General features: G+C 52.0%; 4 protein-coding genes across 4 annotated transcripts; 3 read left to right on the forward strand and 1 right to left on the reverse strand.

The window, feature by feature from the left end:
* Positions 1 to 5,664: 5,664 nt before the first annotated feature.
* COL26b_002051 (uncharacterized protein) lies at positions 5,665 to 7,641 on the forward strand (the record flags this gene model as incomplete). The annotated part of the gene is made up of 1 exon (XM_053174983.1): positions 5,665 to 7,641. The coding sequence occupies one exon, from the start codon at positions 5,665 to 5,667 to the stop codon at positions 7,639 to 7,641; it is 1,977 nt and encodes a 658-aa protein (XP_053040927.1).
* A 2,195-nt stretch (positions 7,642 to 9,836) lies between these two features.
* On the reverse strand, positions 9,837 to 12,025 carry COL26b_002052 (uncharacterized protein; the record flags this gene model as incomplete). Its single annotated transcript, XM_053174984.1, has 2 exons — positions 9,837 to 11,617; positions 11,689 to 12,025. 2 exons carry the CDS (start codon positions 12,023 to 12,025, stop codon positions 9,837 to 9,839), a joined length of 2,118 nt encoding a protein of 705 aa, XP_053040928.1.
* A 2,559-nt stretch (positions 12,026 to 14,584) lies between these two features.
* COL26b_002053 (uncharacterized protein) lies at positions 14,585 to 16,656 on the forward strand (the record flags this gene model as incomplete). Its single annotated transcript, XM_053174985.1, has 5 exons — positions 14,585 to 15,173; positions 15,246 to 15,357; positions 15,599 to 15,689; positions 15,830 to 16,414; positions 16,501 to 16,656. 5 exons carry the CDS (start codon positions 14,585 to 14,587, stop codon positions 16,654 to 16,656), a joined length of 1,533 nt encoding a protein of 510 aa, XP_053040929.1.
* Positions 16,657 to 17,572: 916 nt separating this feature from the next.
* Positions 17,573 to 19,003, forward strand: COL26b_002054 (uncharacterized protein; the record flags this gene model as incomplete). Its single annotated transcript, XM_053174986.1, has 2 exons — positions 17,573 to 18,338; positions 18,399 to 19,003. 2 exons carry the CDS (start codon positions 17,573 to 17,575, stop codon positions 19,001 to 19,003), a joined length of 1,371 nt encoding a protein of 456 aa, XP_053040930.1.
* Positions 19,004 to 21,780: the final 2,777 nt, after the last annotated feature.

Consider the following 21,780-nt stretch of genomic DNA (forward strand, 5'->3'; position numbering starts at 1 on the left):
AAGCGTGAGAATCGGCTTGGGGTCAGATACACCGGAGGTCGCTGCCACTGGTAAATCTGAATGCCTTGATGGCTGGCGGGTCACAGATTGGCCGTGAGAGTTTGAGAGCGGAAGAATTGATCCGCTTCTTAAATACTAAAGCCTGTACGTTGGGGGACCTTGGGATCTGACGCATCGTGTATTTCAGTGTCTTCCCTTGGATTAAGTGCCAAATTGTGCGGAATTGCTCACTTTTGGAGGCGTGCTGGGCCGATTCAGCTGATAGCTAGCCACTTTTCTTTCGCGATTCTAAAAGTGAGCTATTTATAACTCCTCATACGGCTAGCCGATCTGATTCTTTAATTCATCTGAATCTCACATGCGCGGGATTGAAACTAGGCCGTCTAAACGACATTCCCCGAACTCACAATCCAGTCGAATGCGACCGTTGCATGTGTTGATAGCTCTCCTGTAATCTGTTGTCCGGTAGGCATCCTTGGTTGTTGGGTATTACTTAAGAATCAGTCTGACTCGATGCGTCGGAAGACAGCATAGTTTGCCAACGAGACTGTCGACATTGATATGTACAACATGGCGTTACTGCCATGCTAGAACAATCCTAGCCGATAACACTTTTTATTCAACAATTTACCCTAAAAAAAAGACAAGGCATCTTCCTCTTCGTCTTCGTACACAGAATGTACGGGAACAAGCCTTCCATGTATGCCGGATCTACTTTGGCTGTTCCTGTTGTTCAGTTTGCACGGCTGAGAAATTGTCGATTTTGCCTCCGAGACTTCTAAGCGTCACTTCCATACACGGCAATCTCCGTTCGTCACTTTTGGTTTCTGACGTCAACGTAAGGTATTTATGCATCCATGATACATCAGAGACACCTGAAAACCTAAGTATCTCGCGGACGAAGAGCTATCGCACTGATATGCAAGCGCAAACGGGACAAACTCACTAGACTCAGCCGAAACCACGGGATCTTTTCTAAACATCGGTGTAATGAAGTTGAATGTCATTGTTGTGTGTGTTAGAAGACCGGAAATGCAAGCCATTCCATAGTTTAAGTAGCGCACTACAAGAGCTCTGGTGGTGTACGCACAATCATACACTCACCTCCACACCCTAGCTCTATACGAGAACAGCTCCCAGTGTGCTATTGCAGATTGAGATCCTTTATAAACACGCTCATGTGTTTGATGGTCTGGTTTCTCTCAACAGCGCCAATGGCGGGGTACAACCCAGAACGCTGATACAGTGCGCTTCGATTGCAAATACTTGAGACCAGATCCGGTGGGTCGGTGAACCGCAGATCTCGGCCCACGGTTCTTGAATTTGGAAGTGTCTTCGTATTCAATGGCGATAGTCCACGGAAAGGGATGATGTGGGAAGCATCAAGCATGAGGAACTTCGAGACTCACACGTAAGAAATCTCACATCTGTCAGAACTCCGCAGAGTCGACCACTATCTTGTGCAGCGATGACTCCGTTGAGGCTAGGCGAGGAACAGGCCACGCATTCCCTGGGGAGACCAGATGACAGTTTGTGCAAAGATCATACTCTTTATATTGAGAAAAGTCACGCGGGGATTCTGATCACCGCTGGCAACGCGATACAGAGTCTTGTTAGGCGAACTGTCATCAATAAAATGGGAATGCGCCACAACTACCACAACCAGAAACACAATGAACCGAAACAACAGAAGAATGGATCGATCGCCTGGATGAAATATCTTGATGACCATCTCGTCTATGAGCTGGGCGATCCATGTGGTGGAAGTTAATCTGTTGTTTGGAGACTGCAGACGACGGCCACAATATCGCCGTAATCCTTCATTTATTGATTTAACCGCAACGTGATTCATCGTGAATACACAATAGATTATTATGCATGGCCTGCACCGAGGAACTTCAGCTCGGGCCTAACCATAGGAGTGATGTTTATCTCAGATAGATCTTAAATCATATATACTAGATGTTGCAGATAAAATCATTGGCTGGGGCTTTCAGCCCGTTCGATGAAAAAGAGGAATGAAAATCTTCTTATGTAGGCCATCAGTTTGATAGCTATAGACTTCTAGGGTGATCTGGTGACCTCAAGCACGAGCATTCAAGGTCTACGGCGGCCATTGCTGACACTGCGAAGGCCACATGGAATGATTCTGGTGAGAGCTTCCTGATGATGCTGCATTTCTCTATATCAATACGGGTGTGCGACATGTTGTTCTTCCCCCGCACAGCCAACGTTGTCCGCAATTTGTTCTTCACTCTGTTCCTGTAATGAAGCCGAACCTAGTTCAAGCAGTGTCTGCCAAGGTAAATATGCTTTCAAGCCATGGGCAATGTGAGTACATCTTCAATACTCCGTCATCTTCCCTGACTGGCTGTTGTATATTCTTCCATTATTGGACTTTTCTTCATGAAGTCAAAACCGCAACAGACTTTGCTTGAGAGACACTTTGCCGAGGCACGACTTGGGCCAAATCGCTGCAAGCTATGCCGACATCGACTGTCAGAAGTGCGACGAAACCAAGAAACCGATTATTTGCGCGAAGATCCAAGACAAACCAGGACCAACGATACTTGCTTAAATACGTTTGTGCGTGGCGACGATTTAACGTGATAATCACATCACAACGACTGGAGATTCGAGGTCTTTGAGCCTCGGGAAACTTCTGCATGAGTTGGGAAGCTGCCAGGTGGCCATTACAGTTGAAGTAAGACTGCACGACTACCCAAGGGTATCGGTCTCTTCTTACTTGTGAAGGCTAGCAGACCCCGTGTCTGGGTATGTTTTCCATTGGCCCCGCTGGGAAGATGTTTCAAGCGTATCCATATCATGGCAAGAGGTCAACATCGGGGCATCATGGTACCTGTCAGAACGCGAACACGTTAAGTGGGATGGGACGTGCGATAGAGCGGCCGAAGCATGCGCCGGGGGAAGGACATGTTGGGGCCGAGCCCGAGGCCGTAGCGTTTCGGGGTTCGGGGTGGGGCACACGTCGGACCCGGATGGGTTCGCCTGCGCGACGTATCTGCCATGGAGTGAATCAGTGAGAAGCTATCCCCTATGAAATAGTAGACGTTAATTATGTTTTAGTGGAAGGAGGAAATGTATGGCTTCCAATGGACCGAATTTTGAAAGCCGCACAATCTGTTAGACATTTATCGCGACATATCTGGGGTAAAGGTGCCTGTACCATGGCGGACGATGGCATTGTTCTGGACCATCGAATGTGCGTCGGATCGAATGTCGGGACATGACGTAAAAGGACCGAGAAGGTCCGGAAGGAGAAAGGTATCCAGCCCTGGCAAATTTGAGGAAAGCGAAGGGACACCGCGGCGTACATATGTATTGACGACAGCATATTATCTCGGGTGCTTTAGCGCATATGGGCGTCGGGCGTCGGGCGTGGCGGAGGATGGCGTGGACGAGGTCGACGTCATTTGTCATTTTCGCCAAACCACGGGCTTGGAATGCGCGTGTCTGAGCATCGGAATTCGATGGCACCTTGACGGGGAACTGGAGCGGTGTTTGTGTGGCGGGAGGTGTCTGTCTGTTTGTCTCGCGTGCTGCAGGTCTAGGTATTTGTTTGCATCCAGTGGGGACGTGGAAGAGACAAGAAGGAATTGTTCCGGCAGTGGCTGGCAAACAAACACTCGGCAGGAACGAGAAGACCCAGGTAGGGAGCAGGCAATTTAGGGGACTAAGGTACGAACAGGTGCGCTCAGTCTCACCATGGCGAGAAGCCCGTTGATGGGGTGTTTCAGGTCAGGTTCCTTCTGGAATGCGTGGTGCAGATGAGAGAAGGCACTAAGCTGGTCCCCTGACAATAAGCAACGTTGTTTCCTTGCGTGGTGCTTTTTTCTTTGCTGCACTGCAACATTGTGTTCCAGCTGTGGCCCGGCTGTCTGCGTGTCTTTGTGAGTAGAGGCAATGTATCTCTCCATGCTTTTTGATGCTGTAGATACTTCGTACCCTACACAGAGAGAGAATAGAGACTGGGGGAGCATTGTTGGGAAGCACGGGGCGCTTTAGTTTGCCAATGGCGTTGTTCATTTGGGCCTGGGGATGCTTAAGTAATATTACCTTACAGCACGCAAGCAACACCCGGGGCAGTTGTGGGCGGGTGCTCCTTCCCTCCACTCCATCCAAGCAAGAACGATGCTTTTGCCGCTCAGGGAGAGAAGGAGACACCGGACCACGACCAGTCGTTGGTCCCTTCCGTCTTTTGTTGCCCGCCAGCCAGCCACCTCACCAACGGAAGGAGCCATCAGAATTGGCCAATCCGACTCCTTCCCACGCCCATCAGATGCATTTTGCAGGTTTCTCCATCTCACAGCTCTCTATTCCAGGAGTCCCATCAATGTCGATCTCTCAATCACTTGGAACGCAACACACACACACACACAACACATAACCTGACTGGACTGGATTTCGGGGTCGCCAGTCCCCCTCCCACCCTATCCCATCCTACCCAACCCATCCATCAGCTCCAAGTACCGGCCACCGCTTGGACCGTTGCCCGTCGTCGTTGATTGATTGGGCGTCGGATGGCATCGGCGCTGAAGCACGACCACTGGCACGCCGTGATCTGCAGGCCAAGTGCTTCGACCTGACTGGACCTGCCGGGGGTGTTTTGGTCTGCATGCGCCGTGTTGTCTTTGCCATCTGGTACTCCGAACGAACACACACACACACACACACGCAAGACACGCAAGACACGGTACACATTTGGGACAGAGCTCGAGCGTGGTTTGACGGTCCAGTCCAGCCCCCGTCTCCATCGATTCCCCCTCCTTGCCGCCTTAGCACCGCCATTAGTACCCCAATGGAGTATCGCACTATGCTAAGTTGCTAGGTATATTCCTTCATGTCGCTCAGGCAAAGGACGAAAAAAGGCAAACGGCCAAGGGAGATCGGTCGCCCTGTGGCCTGCAACTGCAACCTGCAGGAGGAAGCTCCGTCCTGTCCTGCCGCCCTGCCGTCCTGCCGCCGCTCACCCTCGCCTTGTCTCGCCTCGTTTGATCACGCCGCCCGTCAAGCCCGTCGAGGCGCCAGCCAGAAGCCAGAGAGACACCAGACGAGAATTCTGCTCGACCACACACACACTTTCACCTCGCCTTTCCTGAGGTGGCCTAGCTACCTGGCAGCCGTCTGCCTTTGCTGTCCACCCACCGCAACGGTTTCGCTGATGTGGTGGCCAAACTCCAGCAGAGAACACTCATTCTCCTCATCCTCACTTCTTCATTCTCTTCCATTCCTCGAACTTCCCGGCCCGGTTGCCTGCGAGAGCTCCGGACTGGCTGGATTTGGCTGATCAGGGAGCGTCGGCCACAGCTGCGTTCTGCTCCCCTCGTTGTCGACCTGTCACTCATCAAATTTTGACTCACTTTCATCTCACCAACCGACCCGATTCGAACGGTCGCATTCCCTTCCATCTCGTCCTTTGGCTTCTCGGCGATCTCTGGTTTCACTCAACCGACTTTTTTTTTTTTCGTTTTCAAAAACTTCCACGATAAACCACCACAATCGACACCGCCGAGCATCGACGACAGCCCCGACGAACCCCAACAGACTCCCACGATTTCCGACGGCAGACAGGCACCATCCCCGGGGCGATCTCCCCCACTCAAACCCCCGACGCGGTGAGCCAGCCCAACAACCCCATCCGCCATGCGCCTCACCAAGGCCCCGCGGTGGAGGGCGGCGAGCCGCAACTCGGACAAGGCCTCCGTCCTCACTCTGCTGGGCATCTCTGAGCTCCTCAAGATTCGCGGGAAATGGTCGCTGGCACTGCGTCTGGGAAACTTTGCCTTGAATCAATCCCGTGGCCTGGGCACCCTCACCGAGGGCCTGGCGCTGTTGAGCGTCGGCCATGCCTACCGCAACCAAACCCCGGAGGATTGGATCTCGGCACAGCACCACTTGCGTATGGCGAAGCTACTTCTCGAGGGGCTGCCGGAAAGCGAAGACCAGACATTTTATCTGATGCGCGCCGTGCTGCTGCTCGGTGACACCCTTGTGCGCCGCGAGGACATGGGTGACATTGCCGAGGCGGAGGAGCTGGCCCACTTGGCGGAGAGGTTACTGCGCAAGAGCAGAGAACGACCTGGCAAGACCTTTCGCTGGACGTTATTCACAGGATCATGGCGCGACTTTTGCTTGCATTCAATGGTCGAGTTGGGCGAGATCTACTACTACACCAGCCGTTGGGCAGAAGGCGAGAAGCTGCTGCGCGAATTGGTTCCCACGCTCGTGAAAAGGAGGGGCAAGCGCCACGTCACAACCATTGAAGCGCAGCGTGATTTGGCAAGCATGCTGGTCAACCAGGACAAATACGAGGAGGCCGAAATGGCCTACCGAATAGCCAGGGATTGGAACGAAGACGTCCCGGTTTTCGGACATGAAGAGAAGGCCGCCATCGACTACAATATCGCCATGTGTCTTTCGGAGCGCGGCAAAGATAAGGAAGCGAGGGACGAGATTGCGAATATGGATCTGGCAGCCGACCTGCTGCACTACGCCAACGGTGAATGGACGCTCAAGCTGGCACGATTGACGAGCTTACGACTCAAAAAGTATGATGAGGTGATTGGTCTGTGCAGGAGATTCCAACGAGTACTGGACGAACACAGGGCGAGGTTCGGCATCTGCAGCCCGGTGACCTTGAGGAATATGGAGGACCATGTCACGGCGCTCAAGGCGCTTCGCAGATGGGACGAAGCCATCGTTATTCTACGTGACATGTGCAGGCGCGAAGCGAGCGACGTCGCGCGCGTAGTTGAACAGACCCTGGAAACTCGGATCAACCTCGCACACACACTCCGTTCCGCAGGACATCACGAGGAAGCAGCATATGAATACCGCAAGTGTCTCGAGATCGAGCGTGCAGCATCCGACGACTACAGGGACGAGGCGCAGATCAGGAATATTCTCAAGTACCTGGCGTATCTATACGAGCTGGCGGGCGACAAGATGAATGCGCTGATTGCGTATGCACAGCTTCAAAGAGAGTATTGGGCCCGACCAAGTCAACACCGCAATTTCATCAAGTACGAGTGGTGTCGGGGCAAAATGTTCATGTTGCAAGGGCGATGGGAGCATGCGTTGAAGATGCTTCTCAGCGCCTTGGCGGTGAAGAGGGGTGTTGAGACGGCGGTGTCCATCATCACCGGCTTGCCCGTCGAGGCTGTCCATGCGATGCAGCCAGGCCGAAGGATACCCGAACCGACGCAGCCCGAGATTCTCGAAGTCGACGACGAAGTGGATGAGGACCAGAACGCTTTGGAAAAGGTCGATACCACCGGCCAAGTGGAAGTAAAAGAGCTCGTCTTGGACGAGGAAGAAGCGGATGCCGCTTGGGACGAGGTCGACTGGTGGGAAGAGGTCATCAAGGACGCTGTCGACGCCGTCAGACGAGAGCAGCCATTCCAAGCGTGCACCCCTCTCGATGAGGCGGACTCCGAAGTCGACGACGACGAGATCCAGGAGACGGTCGATGCTGTTTTAACGATGAAGAGCGGGTATCCCGCCGTACCGGCGGGTGACGAGTGGTCGCAGCCGCAGTGGCCGAGACTACCCGATACGTATGAGGAGTTGGTCGTGCAGCAGAGGAGGGTGACGGAGGAGGAGAGACCATGGGCTGCATGAGGTGGACAGCACGATTTATGAGTATATGGGCATCCAGCAAGGAGGGCTTGTTTTTCTCGGGTTATTAATGAGGGGGGTGGTTAGTCCCTATGTCAATATGAAGACTTGATACCAGATTTACATCAAAATTCCTGCGGCCGATGGAACTCGAAAGTGATCGTGACTAGGATATTGCCTGGGGCTTAAAATCTCCGACGGAGGCGGGAAACCCCTTTTCTTTCTTGGCAAGAAGGCCCAAATAGCTAGGTCGACTTGTTTGTGGCGTGAAGACGCGATAGCCATGCGACCATTCAGGTGAGAATTCTGAAGCATGAGGATCGGCGGAGGCTGAAGAAAAAAGAGGTGAGACGGATAATCGCGAGCTGAAGTCCAAGGATGATGAACAGCAGGGATGTGGCGAGTGCGGAACCGAATCCGAACGAACCGGGGGCTGGCTGGCTGGTTTGGGAAATCTGTCACGGATGTGGCGTGCGGCATCTGTGGAGAATCCACATCGTCGGTTCTATGAGACGTGAAAGAACTTCGAGCTGAGGTCAAGGACTTGGCTGATGGGTGCTGAATCACAACGAGTGTATGTGCTTTTAATACCTAGCCGTTTCTGAAGTTTTGTGGTGGTATGAGGTTCTACGGGGCTTGAATTGGTGGATAAAAGGGCGGTTGTGTTTGAGTTGTTGGCTCTTTCGCAGGACAAGAAATGTCGCTCTAGAACATCCGGCGAACTTTGCATCTCAATACATCTTCCTGCGAGATCGTGAGGTAGGGCAAGGGGTGGGAGGCGAAGTTGAAGGTTGAGGAACGTTTGTGTGGTTGGTTGGGTACCGTGGTTCTGTCTTTGGTCTTTTCTTTGCGAGTATTCGGGTTCGAAAGAGCGAGCTGGAACTCAAGTGCAAACACCATGAGTCAAGGGTTGACACCAAACTTGATCTTGTTTGGGGACTTTCAGCTTGTCAGCGTGTTTGCTATTTTCCAATGTAGATAGGTGCTGCCGCATTGCAGCAACATACGATCATTTGGGCTTTCTTTTCGTAGGAATCTCGAACGCTTCGGCGGGTGAGTGATATTTAAAGCACAGCAGAGACGAGAAGAATGAAGTGTTGAAGTCGTGTGGGATGCTGAACTGGTTCTGAAAAATTCGGTATCATTGTCCAGAAGGAGTAGACATAGTTCGTTCGCCATTGCCGATACGGAAGTGCTATATAAACAAACTGCAAGCAAATTGAACCTGGGAACTGCAGCACTAAAGCCGTGTCTCTTCGTGATGCGGAAATCAAACCCCTCTTCGACATGTTGTCTTGATGGAACAGAATGCAATCCTCGGCAGCTACGGATCTTCGCATCCAGCCCGTCAAGTGTCCACCAGTGAATAGCTCGCAACACATATTGTACTTATTAGAAGTGTATACGCTCTGGACAGACCGTGCGGACGAGGAGGTCTGAGGTGGGCCACTACTCAGTCTGCCCATTGGCGGTTTTAAGCACGTCTTCCTTCACAGATCGTCTTGTTGATAGATGTAATATTAGTCATTCAGTAGGATTCTCGTTCTCAGAATAACATTACCATTCCGAGGAGTATTGCATATTGTTAGCTAAAATTTCGTTGATTTTACCACTATTTTATACCTGTTTCTTTACACCCGAAAGATAACTAGGTATAATCTTGCCCTCTTATTTAACTCTGCCATGTACATAAAGAGACTTGTAAGTACAAGATTGGTTTCCTTGTTAGAGAACAGAATTTCACCAAGTTTGGTGAACACTTAAGGTTCCATGGTATGAATTATTCTGTCGCATTTCATTCGTGGTGGCTAGGGGGCGACTTGTTGTTGCGCTGCGCAAAGGAATATTGTCGATTAGCTACGAGAGGTAGTAGTGTGTGAACGTGTAATAGACGAGGAACGATGAAAGCTGACGGCACATGAGCCTGGCGCCTCTTGCGGCGTTGTGTATGTGTGTATTATTTACCAACTGTATATATCTACAGGGCTGAATGCATCCTGTGGTGATCTATGTAGTCTATAAAATCCCGAGAACATTTGAAAAGAATGAACAAAGGAAACCCATGGAGTCAGATGTATAAGTAAATATGAACCTTACAGACTGATATACGCCAAGTACTAGTCGCATACCCATGTCTTCCGGTGCTATCTTACATCTCTTCAACTATCTACCTTGTGTCTTCTTCACCTCCAACCGCTTTACATGGTGTGCCCCTTCTGAAAGCTGTAATCATCCCCCTCCCATGACTGCATCTGGGTCAGGGGTACCTGGTCTGGGGCATTTCTGGCTCTCAAAGGCGTTCTAATGGCAGTAGGCAAATGGTCAAAGATGTAGTCTGGGAGAGCAGCCTCTGTACCCTCAGCCTGCGTCTGCTGCTCCTGTTGCTGCTCCTGATCATCGTCGTAAGGTGAAGCAATCTTCCACCCCGCGCGCTCGAACCTGCGCTTCACCGCATCGCTCACCCCCACAAACCGGAACTCGACGCCGCTGCCCGCAAAAGCCCGCAGCTCAGCCTTTGCATCCTCAATCGCGTGGAGACCGGACGCATCGATAAAGGGCGCCTTGGTCATGTCGATGATGACGAGTCGGAGGGCCGGAAGCAGGTACTCGGGCTGAGTCAGGTTGGCGCGCTTTCGGAGGTACTCCACCCTCTTGTCGCGGCAGTTGCTCCAGGCGCGGTCGTTCTTGTTCGCAGTCGAGGGAACCGAGGCGTGCCATATCATGGCGGTGTCGACGATGCGGTTTCGCACCCCCTCGGCGTTGGCGTACATCAGATCGCTCTCGAGGCGCAGCACACAGACGCCAGGCGGCACGTTCTCCCCGGCCTCCCAGCACGGCAGCGAGAACACACCCGGCTGGCCCTCGAGGTCGACGCCCAGCATGGCTTTCGGGCGGGAGCTCATGAAGCGGCAGAGGGTGTAGATGACTAGCACCCCGGCGCCGAGCTCGAAGCCGATCTGGGGCGTCGCCATCAACGCTCCGTTGAAGGTGAGTAGGAAGGTGATGAAGTCGGCGAAGGACCACGCCCAGTACTTGCCCATCTCGCCCGGCGAGGGCATGGTGTCGATGACGGCGACGATGATGATGGCCGCGACGGCGGGGAGGGGGATGTACTCGATGAAGCTGCTCAGGGGGTACATGCCGGCTGCAACGATTCCCGCGACGAAGAGCGCGGAGATGGGACTCCTGACGCCCGAGGTTGCCGCCACGCTGGCGCGGGTGATGTCGCCGCCGCCGACGGGAAGTCCGCCCATGAAGGAGTTTGCAATGTTGGAGATGCCGAGGTGGACGAGTTCCTGGCTGGGGTCGATCTTGTAGCCGCGCATACGGCCCAGGCCCTTGGCGACGAGGATGTGCTCGAGGGCGATGCCGAACCAGACCATGAAGCTCGGGAAGAAGAGCGACTTGATAAGGTCGAAGCTCATGCCCTGGACGAAGGAGACCTCCGTCTCGACGGGCGACACGGACAGCCACAGCGGCTTGTCGCCGCGGTCCTTGTTGACCATGTACGTGATCCAGGGGGTGAGCAGCAGGATGAAGAGGTTGCGGTTGCTCGTGACGAGGCGGACGATCTCGTTCTTGGCGCCGAGCTTCTTCTGGACCTTCTGCAGCGCGACGAGAAAGACGATGGTGCCGAAGCCGAGGGCGACGGCGAAGGGGTTCGTCTTGGGCAGGTTGGCGATGAACTCGCCGGTGAGGTGGGAGAGCATGGGGCTGACGCCGACCATGCCGAAGAGGTGCGGGACCTGGGCCATGTAGGCCATGATGCCCATGCCGCAGCCGAAGCCGAGCACAATGGGGACGGAGAGGGCGTCGAAGAGGAAGCCGAGGTTGAGGAAGCCGAAGAGGGCGGACCAGATGCCGGCGCAGAGGGAGAGGACGGCGGCGACGAGGGCCGGGGGCGGGCCGGGCTTGGGCATGGCGGCGTTGATGCCGCCGATGATGATGGAGGGGAAGAACATGGGCCCAAAAGAGACATCTGGTTTGAGATTAGGATTAGTAAAGATGCAATCACCACAAATTTTATGAAGCAAAAGTTTATGTCCTTACCTTTCGAAGTTCCCATCACGGCGTAGAGAATGTTCGGCAGCCAACACGAGGTGAGTGCAACCTGGATAGGAACACCAGCCAAGGCCGAGTACATGAGAGCCTGGGGGAACATGACGAGCCCAACCGACACACCGGCGACCAGATCCCCAAGGAGCCAGGCGGGCACGTATGACGAGATCCAGATGAAGACGGGAACCTTGTTGAGGAAGTAGCGTCCCGTGCCAGCACGGAGAGTCCTTACTCCAATCTTGGCCCCCGAGCCGACGCGGGAGAAGTTGGCATCTTTCTTCAACCCGGCACCGATGCCGGCGATTTTGGCTCCCAAGTTCGCGCCCATGATGGCGGTTTGGTTCCTTCGGGGAGGGTCGTCGGGAGGGGTCGTCGTCGGGGCTTAGGATCGAAACGATGAAAACGAAAACTCAACACAGATTTTTGATAAATTCCACAAAAAGGAGAGTATTTAGCCAAGAGGATGTAGATAAATAGCCAGTCGAATACAGAGGAAAACAGAGAGCGATGTAGACTTCATCCTAGGATTTACTCTGATGGGGATACCAAGAGATAAAGAACTTTGAAATTCACCCAAAGGCCAGACAGGGAGCTGCAAAAAACGCCTAACAAGAATCATTGCTTTCTCGATACCGAGCTGCTCAATACTACATCTCGCTAGTTTCATAATTACAGATGTAGAACGCCTCGGGCTAAGCCGCGAGTTTTGGGTGGTCTGGGTGGTTTGAGTGGTTTGGGGGGGTGAAAGGCGGCCATTCCAGAAGGACCAATCGACGATTTTCACGAGACCGAAGTCGACTGTCTCGTTTCAGTTTTGAGGACGATCCACTGTTGGGGCCCCTGATTGGCGAACCATGCTAATTTTGGGGCTCGGCGGTTCGTCGTGTTTTCTGGGGCTTTTTTAGGGGCTGGGATATTGACTCAAAAAACGGGGGCGGGCACCAGCTGCGCAAGGCCAATGCAATTCAGAGTTTCCCTTTTTTGATCAGAATGGCTATGCGTTCGATATCACAATATCACATTCGATATTCTGCTGCGGCTGCTGTCAAGTGCGACGTCCTGCAGATTGCGATTGACAGTCTATTGGTAGCGCCTTTGTCGGCAAAACGGCACTGTTTGTTGCATGAGTCGCGAATCTGTTTAGAATGGCGGGCTATGGTTGGCGATTGCTTGAGGGCGATGGTACTTCCAGGGGATGTCAAAGGTCCATTATTTCGAGGCTTACTGGCGAAGATGTAAAGATCGGTTTCGGTAGTGAACAGAAGACCTGTATGGATTCTGCCTCAGGACTAATGTGGTTTCGCGTACCTGACACATTTGATTCAACAGTTACTTTCAGGTTCTAGACAGGGAAATAAACGCAACAAGTAGGAGAGAACGACCATCATCTCACTGCTTGAATACGAAACAAGATACATAGGGGCTGAGATTGTAGAGTGAGGCTTATGGAGAGAATCTCAATCAACACGGGCGCTAGTATGGCTGGTCATCTTAAATTCTGTGGGCGGACTTGCGAAGTGATCAATCAACATTCAAACCGAACGCGAAGACGGAGAGGCAGTTGATGAACAATTCAACTGCTTCAAAGTCGAGTGCTCCTATACAGTGGTACTTGAAGCAAAATGAGAACCACACTATTAATCACCTAACAAAAGTGACGTTTTATTAGCGACAATGAAGTTGACGAACTCGGTGCTCAACAGCAGTGCTGTCCTGTCAAAAGGCCTTTCAGCTACAGGAGCACGTTGATCTTACTACAATCTGTGATATTGATTGTGTTTAGATCCTACGTACCTAGTGTGTCAGTCCAAGTGTCGCACAGAGTTCTAGAGTAGGGAATGCCCCTTTGGGTGTAGGGCTCGATGCATTCAAACCTGCCCTGCTGAACTTTCTGCGCGCGGCTATCTCCCGGTTCCTTACAAGCGGCCCCGCCCGCGCCACTCCGGCCCCTCCCCCTTCCCCTTCCGTGCCGTAACACGGTGGAAACCCTCAGCGCGATATAACTGGGATAACACCTCGAAAATCAAGCAACATGATGGCTTTCTACCCAGGCTTGTTAGTGTTCTACTATTGATTAATCATAAGTTGCCATGTTAAGAACGACTTGCTGTAGGGGATACATAATTGACAAAGTTCGTGAGTGTTCAGCGTTTACCGATTTGTTCCGGATGAACGATGACGCGTTCTTTATGCCAATGTATGATTAGCTTACCATATGAACGCTTCATCTGTAGTTGTCCATAACTACCCGCGACATAGGTCTACTGGAATGGTGTGGCGTAGCATTTACTCCGTAATCCACTTGATTGAACTTGCGGGCTGACTTCGTCCAGCTGTTCATGGATAAGTTGAGAATAAGTGACAAAAACATGTGTATGTGATCCAATTGACTGCGCCAGAATGCAAATCCACGTAACATTGCTTGGCCCTGTTTCGGGGACGCCAGCCTTGATTAAGACCTCCCTGCGGCGATCATGTTCAACTCAGAGTCCTCTTGGAGTAGATTTCTTCCGAGCGCACAGACGCTCCCGGCCTCCGGGCCTGTGCGAAGACCGCAGGCTCGGCGGGGAGATAGGGAGTCAGCAGAATGGGTGTCGCCGCAAGTTTGTATGGCATCATGATTGGCGAGAGCTTCAACACCACGTCAGCTGGGGGCGCGATCTGCGACACTGATCATGGCCCGCGACAACGATGTGTTTTCTTCCAGTTCACGGGTGAAGTTTATTGTTTCCCCAGACGGTCGGCGATTTCAACGACTGCCCGCTGAGTAATTTGTTTCATGATGTACTTAAATGCAACATTGAGTACCATTGAGATGATCTTTGGCTGGGCATATTGATGATAGTTGCTCGTTGATTATGTGAGATTTCATCTGCAATTATCAGCAATGTCTGACGAAGAAACACCAACCCCTCCGCAGTGGGACACTTTCCAGCGACTATGCCACAACACTCAAATCGTTGCATCGGATCTCTCTGCGACCATTGACAAGAAAAGGCATACTCTGCCCATTAGTAGCGAGTTACAATTTGCGGTGGCCGACCACTTGTGCGCTCAGCCTGTTAACCAGCCCGGCCGTTTTGACGCTGAGATCGCCTCGTGCGTCGTCCACGGAAACATCCCCCAATGCATCGACGGGACGTTTTACCGCATCATCTGCGACTTTGTGTTTGCCAACCGTAATGGACATGACATCTGGATCAACGGCGATGGTGCCGTGAACGCTTGGAGAATTTCGAACGGCGTGGTCGATTTCAAGCAGAAGTTCGTTCGGACCCCGCGGTTCATCATAGAGCGAGCGGCTCGGAAGCCTCTTTGGGGGACGTATCGGAATCCATACGCTGGAGATCCGCGCGTCTTTGACCAGATTCAGTCCACGGGCAACACGCATGTTCAGTGGTGGCAGAAGAAGTTGCTTGTCCTCAAGGAAGATAGCCCGCCGTTGCTCGTGGACCCTGATACATTGGATACGATTGGTAATCTACCCGCGGCCCTGTTTCTCTGAAATTGAGAAAAAGGAAGAGAAGCTGAAAGAAGAAAACCGACAGGGGTTTACGACTTCGAGGGCCAAATGACGGCCAAGACGTTTTGCGCCCACCCCAAGACGGATGTTTCCACTGGTGAGATGCTCGGTTTCGGTATGGAAGCTGCTGGGCTTGGGTGCGTGACTGTAACGTGGACTCTCTTAGGCAGATATTGACCTTGCCCACTCAGCTCGAATGACCTTGCCTACTACAGGTTCAGCAAGGAGGGGAAATTGCTGGATGAGTGTTGGATCAAAACTCCGGTCGTCACCTGGACCCATGACATGGCCGCAACTGACAAGTGTGCTCCCATTTCCCCTGAGATTTTGGATTTGGAATGCTTTGAACGAAGGATGTATGCTCACATGAAAATCCAGTTATGTTATCTTCGGGATGACGCCGCACGAGTTCGACTTGAAGCACATGAAGGAGGCCAACGGAACTCATTTTCGACGGAACCCTTTCCTTGTAAGCAGCTTCTAGACCCGTCCATATCGGCCAAAAGATTCCGTAGGCTAATTCCCTCAATCCCGAAGGCCAATCACTTTGGTGTTCTTCCTCGTCGAGGCCCGAAACCAGAGGACGTAAGATGGTTCACCTCGCTAAAGAACCACTACTGGGGCCACGTGAGTAACCATTACGAGGGCAACGACGGCTGCATTTATATCGACACCTTCCTCCACGACACTGATGCACTCGGCGTCTTCCCCACCCAGCATCCCGAACTCGAGTCTGCGCAAAACCCCGGCCACCGTCCTCCCGTGGGCAAGTTCGTCAGGTTCAAGATCGACCCAACCGCCGAGACCACAGAGATGGAGCCACCGAAAATCATCAGCGATGTGGCCGGCGAGATGGCTCGTTGCGACGACCGCTACACCACGAAGCCCTATAACCACGCCTTCGGTTCCGGCGGCCCCACACCCCGGGGTTTCGGTGCCGTCCTACACATTGACATCGCCGCCGGAACCACGAAGATGTGGAACGCAGGCCCGGATGTGACGGTCGGAGAGCCATGCTTTGTCCCCCGCTCGGCGGATGCTCCGGAAGCGGACGGATTCCTGGTCGTCTCCTGCCGCGACCACACCACGACCCTCGGAAACCTGGTGATCCTGGACACGCGAGATATCCCGGCGGGCCCTGTGAGCATAATCCAGCTTCCGTTCAGAATCCGAGAGGGTGTACATGGTAATTGGGTGAGTTGAAACGGAAACCCCTATATTTTTTGCCTACCTTATGAGGGACACGATTCACTTTGTACGAAAACTCTTCGATGCCGCAGCTAATTCCTACTTCCAAGGTTCCCGCTTCCGATTTTGCTAGCAGAAAGCCACTGGTGGACTACGCCGGCGTTACTCCTAGTCTTCTAAAGGAGTTCGGGACTGGGGCTCCCGTTCCGTACAACGACTTGGCTACCAGGGCCGTGAAGATGCGATAGACCCGACAAGATTCTCTTGTCGGTCGGAGTAAGCATGAATCTTTTCAATTTCTGATCGAGGCGTGAAAGGTTTTCGGACCAATGGACTTTAAGCCGCTCTTTGAGATAGGTTCAATTCCCCATGCCGTACCTTGCGCAGGATACACTAGTTCTCTGGGGGAAGTTTACCAGTTCATCAAGCTTACAGAGAAACTTGTCGGGCCTGGTTCTCATCAAAGCTGATCAAGAGCTTGTCTGGAAAGCATGTCTCGTAGCTACTACCACAATGAGATTGACGTTTTCGCTACCTATAACTAAACAAGGGATGTTTATGTCGCCATAGTCAGATTCCTTGGACTTGACAGGTGACAACTGAAGAATCCGAGTTCAGAAACTGTGCTTTCATTTTGGTAATGTTTGTAAACCCTACTGGGAGTACTGCGCCAAGCATACCTCTTCGATGAAAAGTCGTCTCTCGAAGTCTTGGCCATCGGATGTTGCGGGTAATGAGTTCCAATTGAACAATGATCTGTTTCGTGCTTAGGCATCAGATGTTCTTTGAGTTTGTCTTATTGTCCGGTCTTTGATCAACTGCTCAAATGCTTCGGCCGCCCGTGCAATCCGGAAAGCCCTGGCGTTTGGACCTAAAATTCGGCATCCCACCTTTGAACATGCAAAGCTAACCTTCATCACAACTGACGTGGATCTGAGGCCTAGACGCGGCCATTCGGACCTTCGGACTTTCTTAGATTCTAGCCTTGAGCCATGACGTGTGATCAAATTTACAGCAAAGACCATGCATAGTTGTAACACAAATGGTCCGCTTTCGCTATATAGTTAGGTTAATCAATCCTCACGTTTACCTACCTAAATGTCAGTCACCGAACATAAAGCAATAAAACGCACATCAAAGTTACAATTCAAGTCAACATTCAATATGTGGTCTCGAACTAGAGAAGGCTGCTCTTGGGACTTTCAGCGTAACGTTGTCAACACGGGCCTCCCAACTCCAGCCGTCAAGCTCGACACTAATGACGGTTCCCAATTCCACGATGTCATCGTCATCGGTGCTGGCTTCGCAGGCTTAACAGCCGCCAGAGATTTATCCCTACAAGGCTTGAGCGTACTCGTTCTCGAAGCTCGGGATCGCATCGGCGGCCGTACATGGACTGCAAAAGGGCAGAACGATGATTACGAAATGGGCGGTGGCTGGGTCCACCACCTGCAACCTCATGTGTGGAGTGAGATGAGTCGGTATGGTCTCACGGCGACCGAGAAGAGTTCCGGGATGGAGCAGGACAGCCCATTGAAAATCGATGGCAACCTCCAAAGCATGCAGGAGGCCGGCGCGTCATTTGCCCCTCTCGCAGCTGCTTTCTTCGACGTCGATGGCCATGGCGGGCGAATTGTTATGCCTCAGCCGACTCGACCTCTCCTCAACCACGAAGCAATCGCCGTGTGGGATATCAGCGCCGAAGAGCGTATAAACCAGATGGATGTCACGGAGCAAGAGAAAGGGCTACTCAGAATATGGATGTCGATCTCAGGCCTGACTGACGTATCTCAAATTGGGTTCTTAAGTCTGCTACGGCTTTATGCACTCTCTGGGTACAACTTCCAGCAATATCTTGAGATTAACGGAACCTTTAAGATCCCCGGAGGAACCACAGCGCTAGCCGAAGTAATTTTCGCCGAATTCAAGGGTGCGTCGTTATTTAATCGCCATATCGCTTCTATCACCTCGCATTCGACCAGTGCAGCAGTTCAGGTCAAGGGTGGCCAAGAGTTCTCTGCCAGTCACGTTATCTGCACCGTCCCAGTACATTGTCTCGCCGATATCGAATTCACACCTGTCCTGCCTCCTTCGGTAACCTCCATCAAACACCATAATCTTGGCGGAAAGCTTCATGTGCATTCGCCAAATGGAGCGGCTAAATTCTTTGGCGTTACTACTCCTTCCAGAACTGCCTGCTTTGGCTTTACCGAGTCTGCTTCCAAAACTGGGGGTGTCAATATAGTTGCTTTCAAAAGCGCCCGTCTCGAAGCACCCGATCGGCCACCATTGACGATTCTGGATGACGCCCTCGACGATTTGAAGCCTGGGTCAGTGGACTTGGGCAGTATTAACGAGTATCTCTGGCATGATTGGCGGAACGACCAGTTCTCCAAAGGAGCTTGGCCTGTCTACCCTGCCAAGGTCCTTTCGGAAACCCTCGGTACACTCATGGACAACAAGAATGTGTCTAGAAGGCTTACTCTTGCTGGGTCGGACTGGGCTGATGGCTGGGTTGGTTATATAGATGGGGCTATTGAGCAGGGGCGTCGCGCTGCGTTCGCTGTCGCTGACGAATTGGGCTCTCGGCGATGAAGTCCAGTTTAACACCACATGGATGGTCGCGGAGAATGGCAGTTCCGACAATCGCTCACCCAAAAGGCGCATAGCTTCATTTTTACATTCTTGTACACCTGATGAGGTTCAGACGTGGGTTCATCGGCGTGATGGGTGGCAGTAGGAGGCGTTCAACAGGAACTGCTGTCTAAAGGTATGAAGTCAGGGGTCGGTAGCTGACGCCCCCGACCACGGAAAACGGCGTACGTCTGTCGCCGCGCTACCGGTGCTCTCTAAAGATCAGGCATTTGGAACCCCGGAGTAGGAGACATCATTCTCCACAATCACTGAAAGATCTAGGCCCAGAGCAAATATCCCACCGGCACGAACATTCTGATCTGAGCCACTTCACAAGTTGTAGGCCGGGGCTCAGTAGCTACCTAGTACATTATCACCGCTGCCTCCAACTACCCAAAGCCAATAGCTTTGGGCGTAGATAAATAACCATCTCATCTCACCACTACTAGTTAATCTTTGGGAATAAACCAAGTGCCATTCTCTTGCCAGAACTCGACAATACCTTTGGATAAAAACTTCAAGATGGCCATCGGCATCAAGATTCTGCAGACAGGGACCATACGAATCCGCCCGTCCCACCGCCATCAGCCTGCAAGGAAAACTGTACTTCTACGTCGTCTATCAGTCTTTCTTGACAGATCCTGGACGCCGCCACTGCCCATCAACACGTACCTAATCGACCATCCTGAGGGGCATATCCTGTTCGACTCTGGTGAGTCTCCGAACAGTATGGAACCGGGATACTTTCCGTTCTGGATGCCCTTTTTCCACTTCGTTGTCGATATCAATGTCGGAAAGGACGAGGGCATCGGCTCTCTTCTCAAGCAGGAGGATCTTGCTGCCGCCGACCTCAAGGCAGTCGTGTTATCTCATCTTCACCATGATCACGGCGATGGGCTACCAGACCTTGTTGGAGCACCAGTCTGGATCACTGAAGAACATTGGCAGACATACAAGAAGCCATTTCACGCCACAATCGAAGGGGCTGTTCCAAACCAATGGCCACAAACTTTCAAGCCTCTACTTCTTCAGCCAACCGGTGGCCCCATTGGACCATGGAAACGGAGCTATCCTATAACCAATGATGGGAAAGTGGTGGCGGTTGACACATCCGGTCATGTGCCAGGACATGTATCGGTGATTGTATACGCCGATGACGTTACGTATCTCCTGCTTGGAGATGCTACATATGATCAAGATCTACTTGACAAGGAGCTCACGGATGGCGTCAACAACAATCCAGCGCTGGCAATCGATTCTCTGAGGAAAGTCAAAGAATTTGCAAGTAGCGAAAAGGTTGTACTCCTCCCTGCCCACGACCCACAGGCAGCTCACCGGTTGGCGGAGAGGATCATCTATAAACCTAGCATGGTTCAAAGTTCAACGGAGGACACGTCTCTGGATGCTACGTTTGGAGTATTTCTGGCGCTTTTTGGAGCTCTTGTGTTTATGTGGCTGAAGTTAAGGCAAAGGTATTAGTGGCAGGTTACCTTAAGGCATTCTCACTCCGAACTCGTCGGGTAAATCGTGACTTCTTGATGTCAAATACCGTGCAACGGTTAATTTCCAACCTATGGTGTTTATGATGGGTTACTTGAGCCTGTAGTGGTTGTCGAGTTGAAGTGGGACCGGCTTGATGCCGATATGACGGCATGATGCCGATGATGAAGTTCCCCTTTTCTCTCTGCCAAGAATTGGCGTACCCATTTTCTGTGGACAATACTCCAGATTGAAAGAAACTCGAATCAAGGTGTTCATTCCGTATTTATCCCTCATAGACTTCTAAGCTTCTTGAATAAAGTGTCCAGTGAGCCAACAAACCCCCACGTCCGGACTACTCCGTCGTGGGGCATCGGGAGGGTATCCCTGTTAAGCATGGCTGACACCCTGATCATGTCGCCAACTGATTCTGCGGTAGCGAGCTCTGACTTATTTCCGAAAGCAGCAGGCGCTCGCTCCGGTATGGATGATTCGGCGACCGGGACAACCGATCTCAAGTAACAGTTGCACATCAGGAATGACAGTTGGTTTACTAACTAGTACTGTCAAGATAACTTCAGTCATATCTGAATACGTCGAGGTCTTGCAGGCCGCCAGATCACGTTTCCTACGCCACGGCCAAGTCCAGTCTTAGTGCCTGATTGCTGACCCAATATCAGATATCATCATGGCCTTGCTGATCGTCGTCTTCCTTACGATCTGAGACGGTAGGTTGAATGGCAATAAACGACCCACCTGAAATCATTGCCGGGACTTATCAGGTACCGATCTTGATGTTAACGTCCAATAACAAGCTCTCCTAGGTGTGCACGTGGATCAGTCGTACTTCATTCAGGTTGTTTCCTCCGAACTCCCAAATCTAGCTAGGTTCATGTTGGTAAATTCATCCCCGGCCATGCAGCATCAACCTTCCCCACTGGGAAACGTGAGCGTCCAACAAGCTATCAGATTGGTCTGCGAAGGATTGCCAAGGAACATCGTGATACTTTACAATTTGGATGAGATCCTTGGCCATCGTCAAGCTAGACAGCTAACCGGGAAAGAAGCAAGAGACGTCGGGATAGCTCCGTCTCGGCCTCAATGACTACAGCATATGTAGGTACGGTCTAAAGCCTGGCGAGTCTGAGACTCAAGCTATAAAGCTATACAACATCGTCAAACGTTCTGGTGAAATGGTGTTTCCGATCATTCAGCTGCCAGCAACTACCACACTCATTTAACGCTGAACTCGTTTCAAT

The sequence above is a fragment of the Colletotrichum chrysophilum genome, assembly GCF_026319265.1.
Source record: "Colletotrichum chrysophilum strain AFK26 chromosome Unknown scaffold_10, whole genome shotgun sequence".
Taxonomy (NCBI): domain Eukaryota; kingdom Fungi; phylum Ascomycota; class Sordariomycetes; order Glomerellales; family Glomerellaceae; genus Colletotrichum; species Colletotrichum chrysophilum.